Below are 13,347 nucleotides of genomic sequence, written 5' to 3'. Positions count from 1 at the left end.
TAACTTGACCTCAGAATAGACACTTTAAGATTGCCAGTAAATGTTTTTTTGTAAATTTAAATTTACAATATGAATTGCCATAAATTTAGTAAATGATGTTGATTTGTCTTTTTTTTATTGCAGGTCATTCTACCAATTTTGTGGTGGCTGTGCATCTTCCTTCCTCACGGCCACAAGACTACTGGATCTCAAAGGGAGCTGCTTTGCTCTGTCAATTAAACGAATAGAAACTTAGAAAGTTTCACTTTAGTCTCAACCTTTCCAAACTTGGCCTTTAAATTGATAATTGCTAATAATATATTTCATTAAAATAGAGGGAAATAATTTTTGGTTACAATACATTTATTTTCAAACATAATATTGAATTTCACTCTTTGTTTGTTTGATAATTTCTTTTTTTTTCATTGTTTTTCATTCTAATAAATGTACAGACCTTACAAAATGATTCAGCTATTGGGTATTTACATATCGTCATTGTATTTAATAATAAACGTTTATATCAGAAAAGACATTTTATTTTCACAACAATGCCTTGAAAACTCCTCCCTAGGTCTACAAAAGAACGTGACTTATTTATAAATTTAACAAAATGCCTTGAATAAATCCGTCCAGATATGTCTTTACCAAAAAACAAAATTATATTTCCTACATAGTTTTTACAGCAAAACGTTTTCATTCTTACACTCAGTTAATAGCAGTGTATTTAATGTTTCATAAGAAAATCCATGAAGATAGTCTTTCAAATTTAATTGTCTGAACAAATGGTTACAAGTGTACCCAGTCTAACCAAACGAGGAATAGAAAAGCTGGTAAATTATTAAAGAGCTTGAAGGAGCAGAGGGGGGAAAACAGCAAGAAATGTTTGTTTTTTTATACCACATAATGACAGTAATGCAAGACCTTTGAAATAAATGGTTTTGTTGCTCTTTCAAAAGCTTACGTTTATCGTATACAGATATCTGTCTCTTAGTCATAGCAAAACCGTCCAAAATACCAACAAAACAGGTACAAGTTGAGTTATTCAATTAGGCATTCCTTTATTATTTTTTGTCAGGTAGACAAAGTTACAATACATTTCTTGATGAGAAAGAGCATATCTAATGAGATGTTGCTTTTCTAATACATAGCCCAGAAGAGATAATATTGTTGAATATACATTGAGTCTAAATGATTCTGCATAAATCTTACAATTTCACCTTTTTTTCTATTTCCCTTCTTCTCTTTTCTTGTAAATATATTGCACTGCATTGACAGTAATTATACATTAAGTTTGCATTGATTAACATTTGTGTTTTCTCTAATGTAATTGGGGGAGGGGGAGGGAGGGGGTGCAAGGAGTAGAATATTGGAGCAAGATTGAACAAGTCATGGTGTAAGGGCCACCCGCAAATTATGAATCAAGTTGGCAAGTTGTGAGATTCAGTATTTGTTGTTTGATGTAATTTGAGTCTTGATGGTCAGAATTCAAAATTTAAAAAAAAGTTATTTTAGTTAGTAGAGTTATTTCTTAAAAGTTTACAAAAGCTCTGCTTCCTCTGTAAAGATTATTTGACATTTTTTTTTCTTCACTTGCTTTCCGGTTTGTTTAGTTTGATTTACAATTAATATTAATATTGAGTTTTCAAGGAAAGATTAATGTGTTTATTTAGAAAAATTGTGAGTTCATTGTTATATTAGTTTTTTTACTTAAAGCACAATACCAATAAGATATAGAAATCCATAGATAAGATTGTTAATTAAATATAAACAATATATTTATATACTTATGTTGCTAAAGTAAGGAGACAGATGCTATGGAAACAAAATATTTAAACAAAACAAGGGTAAATAAGCACATGGATGTACTTCTTGTGGGGACTCTCTGCCGGTTGTGTAACACAAAGGGCATTGGTTGCTTAAATGCATTGTATTAAGACGTAACAGATTGTTGTTAATTGTTTCCAAAGAATTTATATCTATGTATATACAGCTTTAAACATTCTCAGTAGAAGCACCTTGACTTTATTTACAATTCCTTCAGAAATATGATGTGAGAAAACCACTGATACAGTGTTGGCGGAATTTCTTTTATTACTGTGTTTATGGTCATTTATACCTTTTGCTAGAAAAGTAGAGGAACAAAAGAGCGTTTTAATGTGTTAGTCGTAGTTTATTACATGAAGCAGTGTTATCATAGCCCCCACCTCACCCTACCATCAGATCTACCAAACCACCACCCTGTCCAACCCCTTCCCCCCCCCCACCCCCATAAAAACGTTTAATTGCAAGGTTCTGGCAAACAAGAAGCATTTCAAACTGCACATGTGATGAAGCATCCCATAGTAGCCAGTATAATATTTTCTCTTAACCAGCATCAGTCCATTTGAAAGTTCTCCATCCATGTTGAATTTCACCCCCCCCCCCACACTCCCCCTTGCCCCCAAGTAATGATCAATTTAAGTCATTGCCCATTTAATCCTTTGTTATCAAGAATGTACTGCAGTCACCATTACCCCTCAGTAAATGTTGCAATGTATGATATTTGTTTGCGCAGATACCAAAGAGCAGTGCTCCACAAACTCGAGAGGACCCATTTATTATTTATTTTGCGACCCCTTCTAAAAAAACTTCCGCAAATACTTCTCTTAGCTGTAAAACCAGGGTCGTCTACGTCTGGTATTAAACAATGGAATCGCAAACTAAAGTCATCTACCACCAGTCCGTTATATTTACATTCATTGCTTTCTTCAAGAGTTGACATACAATTGAAATCAAGGAGGACTTGCTATCTCAAGTTGTCCCATCAATGTGATAAAAGGACTCCTTTCTTTTCATCGAAATGTCACACAGACACTTGACTAACTTCAAATACAAAATCAAACATTGATGCGAGATAATTAGATTGTCCATATATGTATAGTGTATGACTTACGCGGCTGAGAGGAACAGTCGGAGCTTCTTTCTATTACATCTGAGGGTTCACTGGGGAAACAATCTTGTTGCGAGGTTTATGTCTCAGCATCGGAAATTTGGATACAGAAAATGGTCATATGTTTGTGTCACTTTTATTTCGTCTGCTCGGACCTTCTAATACGCATGTCTGCTTAAGCAACCATTTTGACTTTATTTTTTTAATATTCAAGTCATCAACTGATGGGAGAAATCAGGCATATGCTTTCGAAAAATGCAATTGATTACGAGACCGTGAAACAAGCACATTCCGTCGAAATTTGTTGAAGATCACAGAACTTGTCTAGCCTATCAACAACACATGATTAACTTCGATGACTTTGTTCAGGCTGTTTAGCTCCATTTTTCAGATCACCAGGCCTACAGGCCTATCTCAAACCGCCCAACAGATATTAATCAATTTTAAATTTGGCGAAATTATTGTTCTGAAAGCTTTAAGATAAATCAAGAAGAAAATTCACCATGGCAACCAATGAACCAGTTCAAAGTCCGGTTACTCGTCTTCCTTCGAATAATTCTATTCCAACGATACCCGAAGGTTCGAATCCTCGCACTGAGACGGTATCACGTGCCTCGACCGAATTCGAGCCTTCTTATCAGATTGAACCCATTAAAAAACTTCGACATAGTGAGGTTCAAAGACTAGCCGAGAATGAACTTGAGAGGTTCCTGGCGGACTTACGTTACGATCCAATCACATGCAGGGAACTAACTCGGGAAATAGCTTCGGCTATCTTAGAAAAGATTAAAGAAATGAATGTGCCTCGATATAAATACGTAGTTGTGGTGAGCCTGGGTAGTGAGAAGGGTAACCCAGGGGTACAGTTGGGTAGTAGATGTTTATGGAATGACTCAACAGATTCTTCTCTCACTGTTCATTTTCATAACAAATATCTTTTTGCTGTGGCGATTATTTACGGATTGTACAAGGAATAGAGAACCACGGTCGTAACCTATCGTAGCGGTGTTTTTGAAACGGAGGTTAGGCCCAGATCTATATCCTGCTCAAACATGTTTTCCGGTGACTTTGCTGTGTATCAACTAAAGACGGTTATATGTCTGTGTAGGCCATAGCCCACATATATCTTAATTGTGATGATCATGATGTGTGATTTATTTAAAAAAAATTACAATAACACCGGAATGGAACAATGATATGATGTTTACTGCTTCAAAGAAGAAAACTGTGTTTTACCGCTATCACTTTTACATTTCATTGTAATTGTAAGATACTAGAGCTTGGCTGATCATGTTCTGTTAACTTGGTCAAGTTCTAAACTGAACGTTTTCTTATATTATTTGTATCATAAGGAGGGAAAACAACATGTACGGAATAGTCGGCCGAAACCGCCATCGAACTTATTTAGGATAAATATGCCGTGCTGGAGTGATCATAGGCCTACAAATGTGAATTTATATTGGAGCTAAACTATGGCAAGACTTATCACAACGTTAAAAAAGAATACCTAAGAAGTTCCCAAAAGACCTTTTCTAAGTTTCTGTTTGATCGAAAACATTTTTGTGTGAAGTTTCACTTTTTCCTGTAAAGAAAATGTTGCTATTAGTATTAATATTTTAAATCAGCCTAGCGTGAGTTTCTGGTCTTTCTTCGTTACTGTGTATATGCGCTGATTCATTGTTATATTAAGTTATAACCACTTGCAAAACATTACAATTAAGTGGGACCAAAGACTGTTGGATTGAGGCAAATTAAACTTTCCCAACCCCTCGCCCGCCCCTGCTCTCCATCTTAACTTCCTAAGAAAATGCAAAATAATCGCATTAAAGGGACTCTATAGTATAGTAGGTAAGTACGCCGCCACATAACGACACTGTCGTACCCTCGCCATGCAATAGGCTACCAAGGGCGGCAGAAGCACTTTTAATCTTGGGGGGGGGGGGGCACCGACGTCGAAGGGCACTTTGCAGAAATTCGATTGGACTGATGCAGCCTGATATTTAGTACCCTTTATAACTCTTATTGTATTATCTTATTTGCGTATACACATCATTACATCAAGCCCCCCCCCCCCCCCCTCAAGGAAAAAATGCATACTCGCACTGAAATATCCAATGTGCAAATTGGGAAACAAGGAACAAGTTTTCTTTTGAGACAAAATGAGGTGAAATCATTATAAAGTCCAAGTCCCTGCACACGCGATCGATACATGCATGAAAGCAAATGAAATATGTCAAAATACGAAAGGATGGGATAGGTTATGGGATATTAAACTATACTCATTATTCATAGTACAGCTATAAATGGCTTCTGCTTATTACAAAGTCATAATGTAATATAGCAATGCATTTTTGGAAATGCATTAGGATTTTTTTGGCAAATTAAATATGCATAATGGCACTCACCATAATGTTAGAAGCCTTGTGGTAGTAAACATTTAAAACTTCCTGAAATATTTCATTCGACGTGGGTTTCGCTTTGTAAACTCTTTAGCGATGCCCCGTATAACTAATCTGTCCGTTCTTGCTTTATGGATATGAAGCATTAGCATATTATTATACCGTTTTTCACCAATTGTTTGACCCACAGAAATTCATTAATAGTTCTAATTGAGGATTAGATCTCTTACTGAAATATCGCTGACCTAATAAGGTGATCAAGATTACAATTTTTATGTAGAAAAAGGGCACATTTTAACCTGAGGAAAAGTGTGGACACGTGCCCCTGTGCCCCCCCCCCCGGTTCCGCCGCCCTTATAGGCTACCCAAATTCTGCTAATTGTTCGCTACTGGAATTTCTAGGAGACAGGGACCTATATGACTTAAAACATTGCACCACGTGGTAGTTCTAAATTGTCCTTCCCTCGGCACATGAATGTCGTCCTTTGGATACCAGTAATTTAGATGTAGATTGAAATATTGAAGTTTGTAAAGCAGAAAGGGGTGCATGAAAAAAATAATAAAAGAAGACAAACATAAATCTCAAATGTATCGACAATGGACCTTAAAGGTCAAAGGTCAGTACTGATCCTAAATATGCTAGAAAGCCAAAGAATAGTCGCCCACTGATGCAACTTCAACAAGCATTTTACAACCAGTGTCAAAGTATTTTTCAAATTGAAACAATTTAATTGTCTAATTTAACACCCCCCCCCCCACTCCAAACACACACACACAGTGTCTCGGGGTTACTTGGTCTTGTATAATTATCAGTAAAGTATTTTTGAAAACTTGTAGCAAATTTTAGCCGGCTAACATTTGGGGCCAATATATCGATGGTATAGTTAATCATTTGTGGCACTCAAATGAAACAAACTCACTTGCCTGTCTTGCTTTGTTCATTTTATTTCCGTTGGGCATTATTTAAATTGGTTAAATCTGCTCCATCAAGAAAAATGCTAGCACAATGTTAACACCCAACCCTGGTCCTTAGTATCAGTGGCGTCGCCAGACATTTCAATCCGGGGGATGGGGGGCACAGGGAGGGCACATCACTTAATTAGGGGGGACAATGTTTATTTGTGAATGCCGTCCTGGGGGAGGGGATTAAGGGGAGGTGTAAGGGAGACAAATTTTTGATTAATTAAGGGTCTATAGATGCAATCTGGTGCTATATTTTGCAACTTTAAGTAACTTTATGTTCAAGAATTTTCGGGCTTAGTCTGTCCAATATTTATCTATTTAATTTCGGCGGATAAAAAAGATATAAAAATATGGAAATTAAACCTTCTGCTTTGATAATGTTTTAAATAAGTGTGTTGAAATTTGAAATTCATGCAAGGTACGTAGTAGTGAAATGTAAGCACTAGCGATTCACGCCGGTGCCCCTGCACCTTGTCAGTGAAAAAAACAACTGGTTATTGTGATGGTCGGTGGATAAGAAGTTTTACTGAATAACATAATACGTGTTTACGTGTTCACCACTCAAATCAATCGTTGCCTTTCGAACATTGTTCCCCCTCACCCGTCCGTACCACTCCTCGTAGTCAGTGATTACTACACTCCTGGTTATTAGAAGAGTTCATAAATGTTTTTCCTGAATCATGGCTGGGATGTTGCGCCTGATACAATATGAAGTGAATGATTTCTTTCGGCGATCAAATTTATCTGGCGCCATCAATTTCAAGGTTTTCTTGACATCTTTCTGGTACACACGGATCACTGTGTACAGTGCACTGGCAGCCAGTTACTTGCAGACTAGACGTACATACCCTATACTAGTACTAGTGTAGTTGGTCGCTATCTGCTTCCATTATCATCACACAAGGATTATCCTAAGCCTACGCCCAAACTTTGAGGTACGGATTTGAGGATAATATTAATTACCATAGGTAAGTACCATACAGCTACAACACCCAAAGAATTTTACTAGTAACGAAATAAAGGATTTCTTAAGTCATATTGTCAAGAGAAATTTCGTAAAGTAGTGGTGTGTATAGTCCGACTTCATTCTTAGCGTAGCCCAGATGACTAAGGCGTAAGGTGATGATAGGATAACTGTTAGGCGTCGCCTATTTCCTAACATGAGAATGTGGAGTGAATTTAGCTTTTGAGGTTAGATAAATCTAAGTAAGGGCACAGTTCTTAGTTGTAACAGATCAACAGCTACATAATTTGTAACAATTTCCGATGTAAGTGTGTGAGGGTGATCCTTGCCCTAAACATGTGTGTACGACTACTACTTGCTTGAAAATCGATTCTCGTGCAGGTTTGGTGAGAGAGCCTAAGCATCGCATAATGCAGCATCCTTGCTCACAGGAACGGAGACAGTGTTAATAATGAAACCAAATTGTTTTTAAGGTAGTCGACCAGTAAGGCCCGACAGTACATTTTAACATTAGGCAATGTAGAATTACTTTAACCCATAGACCTGCTAACTTGTGGTAGGTCAGAGACTAGACAAGAGGTAGACCTATCCTGTTTGAAAGTTGGATAAATCAGATAGCCTATGTAGGCTGTATTGTAAACCCATGTACCATTGTGACATCCTTTCAAGTCATGTATTTGTGATGTACGTTGGGGGAAGGGGCTATCAGATGGAAAAGTAGAATAGGATAGAGGTGATAGCCAACATTACTTCAGAAGACCAAAAATATGTAAAAACAAGTATTGTATGGGCAAAGCTTGTTTCAAATGGCTAACTTATTGGTGGTTGGGTGAGGAGAAAGATTGGGGAGGGGGAGGGGAGGAAATAATGAATAATGCAGGAGAGAACACAATTTCTCTGCAGGAAACTAAACTCATGCAATGTTTCTCTAGAGAGCAAGAGAAGTATACTGCACATTGTTATTAATGAGAAATGTTTGCTTTGTGTCGATCTGAACCTGAGTCGTTATTTTAGGAAGTCCAAAGTTCATCATTATATTGGCTCCCAATCATTAATGATACATTTTTTCAAGTCTATTCTGTACACACATTTTCATGTGGACTTTGTTGTTTGTGTTGGTGGTATCAATGCATTTAGAGATTGATTGACTAGTTAGTCTAATTGTGTGCAAATCATTGTTTCCACATGTTGTAGATGACAAGCCATTTAAACTTTAAGTTAAACCCTAGGTCTACCACTTATCCAATTGATGTTATTTGTCAACACAATCCATGATCAATTGATGGCATTTTAATGTACATTAGTATAAAGTTCTCTAGTTCCAATAATTGGGCCTTCCTTTAGGGGAAAGGACCCCTTTCGTTGGGGAGGGGTTGGGGGGTTGGGGAGAAAATACTGCACCCTCTCTATTAGAGTGTATCTATATACAGCAAACAGTAACATTCAAATTCCCTTGGAATTTTACACAGGTCTGTAGCCTATCCAGTCCATCTCAATCCTATAAATTACAGTGTCATTTTTGTGTTAAATATACATAGCATTGCAAAATACAGTACTACGCACTACCTGCTTGGTGATGCATCTTCAACAACAAAAAAAGATATATTTTGGAAGTTGTTTGCTTACAAGCTGGCACATTATTGGAACAAAAAGAAATCGTTTACAATTTTTTCATAATTGAAATCCTCTGGGTCAGCATTATAGTGTGTTAGTATCACAGTATTGTACAGTAGTTGTGAGAGTGTGTGTTGTAGAATTGCAAAGACTATTAAAACAATGAAAATAGATCATGCTTTGAAAGAAGCTGATCAACCAATCAATGCTTGCCATTATCTTCTTTAGCATTCATAAAACATAAAGAGTGGTTTTATGGTGCTGAACAACTCACAATCTATTACAGCTTGCACAACTGCACTGTAGTGCTCTCCATACTGTAGCACTTATTTTGTACTACTGTGTGTTATCACTGCATTCTACTGTTATCCTTTGTACAATATTTTAAATACTAAAAGTGACAATCTTTCTTTCATCTAACATAAAAGTCTGAAGTGAGTATACAATGAAGATACTGTACATGGCTCAGAGAGATACCTCTGTTTTCTAGACCATGTACTACATACTTTCTGTAATTTTGTTTACTTTCTGTAATTTCGTTTACTTTCTGTAATATTATTTACTTGGGCTTTGAATTACTCTGCCAGATTCTCCTTCATTGTCGTCGTGATTCAAATCCTCTTCGTCACCAATGCCGACAGTAACCATGGCTAACACAGATTTGTCAGATAAGTACAAGGATATGGAGGCGGAGGAGATCCTTGCCACTCTAACGGAGGAGGAATTGGAGCTGATCGCAAATGAGATGGACCCCGATGTAAGTCCATTAGTTAACTTAAATCACGTTAAATTACAGTAATAACACTCATTGACCTACCATGATACTCTGTTTATGCCAGGTAAGATCATTTAAATACTGTGTGGAACTTGAAAGTTTAGCAGTATAACCCGAATATGCTAGATGGACATCTACTCTACATGTACAAACCCTCGCAACCAAATGAACCAATATTATTTTTTGTCTCATACAGTAGCCCCTCAAAGTATATTCTTCAATGAGGTACAGTATTTATTTCATTTTTTTTAAGTTAAAATGTAACTCTAACAATCCTCAATATCTGAGCATAGTTTTGGAAGGCAAAACCCTCAAGAAGGTTCTGTACCTAATATGCAAATTTTTATCCAATATTTAGGACACTTAACTTTGAAGTCATTGCCAGTAATCTGTAAAAACTTGGTAATAGAGAAACCAGACCTGGACTCTTTTGAGGTTGATTGCTCGATGCACAAATACACGGATTTGAAACTTCTCACCAGAATCTTTGTTTTTTCCTTTGAGCTAAACGTTTGCACTGTATAAATTTTCAGGATTCGCTTCTTCCTCCTTCGGAGAGGTCGAGGTACAAGGTCAAGAAGGACCCGACTGGGCCGTTCAATCGAGATGCCCTGATGGAATTCCTGGAAAAGAAAGCCAGAGAAGACCCCGACTGGGAGGAACATGTTCCGTACAAACAAGGAGAGAAAAGAGGTGAGTTGAGGAGAACAAAAGAACTTTACAAAGAGTTTACAGTGCTGATCAGGGTTTTCCTATGTAAAACATGATTGTATAAGAACTTCATACACCAAGTGACAGACCAGTGAAATAACAGCCAGCAGTACGTGATAACGTTACTCACAAATCAATATACATACAGAGATCGTGTTTGTAAACATGCATGCAAGAAAAAGGTGGAGAACAACCTAGCAACAAGCAGGAAAATCACGCTCTTGAGATATTGGTATTTAGGAACTAACACTTAGCTATGTTGTAGAGCTCTGTTTTGGGTGTTAACTGTTCATGTTTTGCAGGATATTACTTCATGATCCTTTTTGCCAATATTTAGGAATCTTATTACCATTCCATTGTTTTTTCTATATACTGTAGCTTGTAAAGTCACAAGGCTTCTTTGATCATTCCCTTTCTCAAATTTTCATGCTGCATATTTTCATGTAATTACTGTAAACTTGTGTTTATTGTATGTTGTTGAAGAAATGAAATAAAAAAATATATAAAAAAAATAAAGAAGAAGAAACTGTACAGAATTTTGAGCTTATGGCAAAGATAACTGCTTTTTGCTATACAAGTTCAGTGAATAATTGATATGGTATTGTACTGCAAATTGCTCTGCAAATGTTCAAATTAATACAAAGATGTATACATTTATAAATTAGTTTTGTGTGCACAGGAACCGTATAGTATTTTACAAAGGACCAACTTCAGAGCCTTGAAAATTAACTGCTACACAAATAAATGTTATTGAACATATTGAATTATTCCCTGAAGTTGCAATGTTCGCTCATTTTGGAGCAGAGTAGACGACTGTGCCCTTGAAAGTGGCATTTTTTCTGTCTTTTTAAACACACTTTTGGATTTTCATCCAACTGTGTACTTTACATTGTACTCTGTAGTCTACCATTACCTCATATCCTGTCTCTTTCACTTCATTATTCACAACTTGCGCGTCCAGCTGCAGAATTATTATATTTTGTTGTTGTCAATTAACCATGTTATATGTGTCAGATAGTGTGGACTCTAATATAAGTAAATGACTCCTTGTTAGGTGGTGACTGGCTGAGCTGAGCAGCTGATCAAACCGTTCCACTGGGCTGCAATGTTTACCCAGAGCTAGACAGAGCTGCACGGACCACCAACTGTGCTGCCTGCAATAGATGGGTTGAATTTAACAGGATGCCCATAGTCTAGTACTGTATATCAAACACATCAACATATGTCAAATCTGTTCATTGGGACTTTGTCTTGTTTTGAAGCAGTGTTGCATAGCGTGCTAGCATAATGGTGTAGGGTCCAGGGGCCTGTCTTAGGGCCATGGTGGGGTCAAGGGGTCCATTTTGGCAACCGATAGTTAATTATGTTAGTTCTTTACAACCGTTATACTCACTTAATTTTCATATACTACACAACATATATTTTTGCTGATGGTACTGTCACTACGGTACTGTACAGTATTTCTACTTAACTGAAGCTGTGTACTGCACTGTACAGTATGACGGTATCTTAATTTAATATATTCCTCAATGAAGTGCAAGACAGGGGGCAACCCATTCAGATAACAAACAGAAATACAATGCAATTTTACATGGCTTGAAAAAAAGCATTGTTTTTGACATCAAAATTTGTTTGTCACTGAACTTGAAACTCACAAATTGAACCAATTAATATCTCAAACCTTAAAGGGTGTGAAGACTCGCGCAAAAAGAAACGTCTAATGCCGGTAAATTGACCTAGTTTTGAATGAGGTGTAATAGAAGTGTTAGACACCACCATCGATCCTAGAAAATACACACAGCTTGCTACCATCGGTAATTAGACACTAGTGTACAGTCAGTACATACAGCTGCGGTCAATGCCCACAACACAGTGTTCAAACGATACAGCGATGGACATCTCAGGTCCAGCTAAAGATAACAAGGTATCACGTTTCATTACTGTACTGTCTGCATTTTGTAGCGACACAAACAAAACGTCACTTGCAAGCAATGGAAAGTTAACTTTTTCAGATGGCTGCACGTGGTTTGGGGCGAGTCTTCAATGCCTTTAAATACAGTAGGACAGCTGTTAGTCATTTGTTTGTAAAGAAGGAAGTAATTGAACACGTTTGAGATGATATGAACATGGAAAGAAGTACCTTTGATAAGGTCTGTGGTTATAAGGGTTGTACCTGTATGCTGTTTCGGTGTTTACATTTGTAGGAAACTCTCTTGTAAAAATAACCAAGTCATTTTGATAGAACTGTACTTTGCTTTCTGATTCGCCAGTCTCCTCAAGACCTTTGTACTATCTGTTTCACCGTAAATATATTACCATATGTACTGTATTTAGAGGGACCATCTGGTAGACTATAATTCATGTTAAATATATCAATTCAGCAATGTTATTGTGTACAAAGTAGCACATACTTGTTCCAAGTCATTCAGTCAAGATATATAATTAAGTACACCAGGGGTTAAGTTTTTAACTGCTGACAGAATTATGGAATGTACCACATCTTCCCTTCATTTCATTGACATTCATCTGGTGATTTGTCCATTAATTTCATTGTTTTATATATATTTACACTACCTACATTACTGTGGTCCATTTTCCCCATCTTAACGGAGGGAGAATTACACAAAATAGTTCCTGTTCATCCAATTTTCTCCTCTTGGCATTCTAAGCCACTAAGCATTTCAGCCACAGTTTTTGTTGAGCTTTATATTTTAAGCAGTTTCAGTCTTTATAAAAGGAAAAATCCCCCACGATATATTTTGCACACACTACAACACATGTATTCAGCAACGTGAATTTTTCCCAAACACAAACATACGCACCAATTAACATACTTGGTAGCTGCATGCCTCTCCCAAACAACTTCATTCGAAACATATGTGTAAACAAACTTCAAAGACCAGCCTACTGTACCCTTTGCAAACCTACTGTACTGTAACATCAGCTCCATTATGAATCATACTTTCAATTTCGGTACTTACATTCTGAAGTGGCATATTTGATGGCGTAGTTA

General features: G+C 36.8%; 3 protein-coding genes across 8 annotated transcripts in view; all 3 read left to right on the top strand.

Moving 5' to 3' along the window:
* LOC139966316 (dynein axonemal heavy chain 6-like) overlaps positions 1-2,041 on the top strand; it is a 173,035-nt gene extending 170,994 nt beyond the window's left edge. For all 6 annotated transcript variants that reach the window (XM_071969183.1, XM_071969186.1, XM_071969185.1 and 3 more), the window contains one exon: positions 124-2,041. In XM_071969183.1, coding sequence (XP_071825284.1) covers positions 124-227 — 104 coding nt within the window. In that variant the 3' untranslated portion in view covers positions 228-2,041. The remainder of the gene's footprint in view (positions 1-123) is intronic.
* A 1,370-nt stretch (positions 2,042-3,411) lies between these two features.
* LOC139967102 (dynein light chain Tctex-type 5-like) lies at positions 3,412-3,885 on the top strand. The gene has a single exon (XM_071970823.1). It carries the CDS (start codon positions 3,412-3,414, stop codon positions 3,883-3,885), a length of 474 nt encoding a protein of 157 aa, XP_071826924.1.
* Positions 3,886-7,077: 3,192 nt separating this feature from the next.
* LOC139966314 (tropomodulin-2-like) overlaps positions 7,078-13,347 on the top strand; it is a 28,601-nt gene continuing 22,331 nt past the window's right edge. The window contains exons 1-3 of the mRNA XM_071969179.1: positions 7,078-7,238; positions 9,436-9,605; positions 10,157-10,316. Coding sequence (XP_071825280.1) covers positions 9,480-9,605; positions 10,157-10,316 — 286 coding nt within the window. The 5' untranslated portion in view covers positions 7,078-7,238; positions 9,436-9,479. The remainder of the gene's footprint in view (positions 7,239-9,435; positions 9,606-10,156; positions 10,317-13,347) is intronic.

The sequence above is a fragment of the Apostichopus japonicus genome, chromosome 4, assembly GCF_037975245.1.
Source record: "Apostichopus japonicus isolate 1M-3 chromosome 4, ASM3797524v1, whole genome shotgun sequence".
Lineage (NCBI taxonomy): Eukaryota > Metazoa > Echinodermata > Holothuroidea > Aspidochirotida > Stichopodidae > Apostichopus > Apostichopus japonicus.
This window is presented reverse-complemented; position numbering and strand designations above follow the sequence as displayed.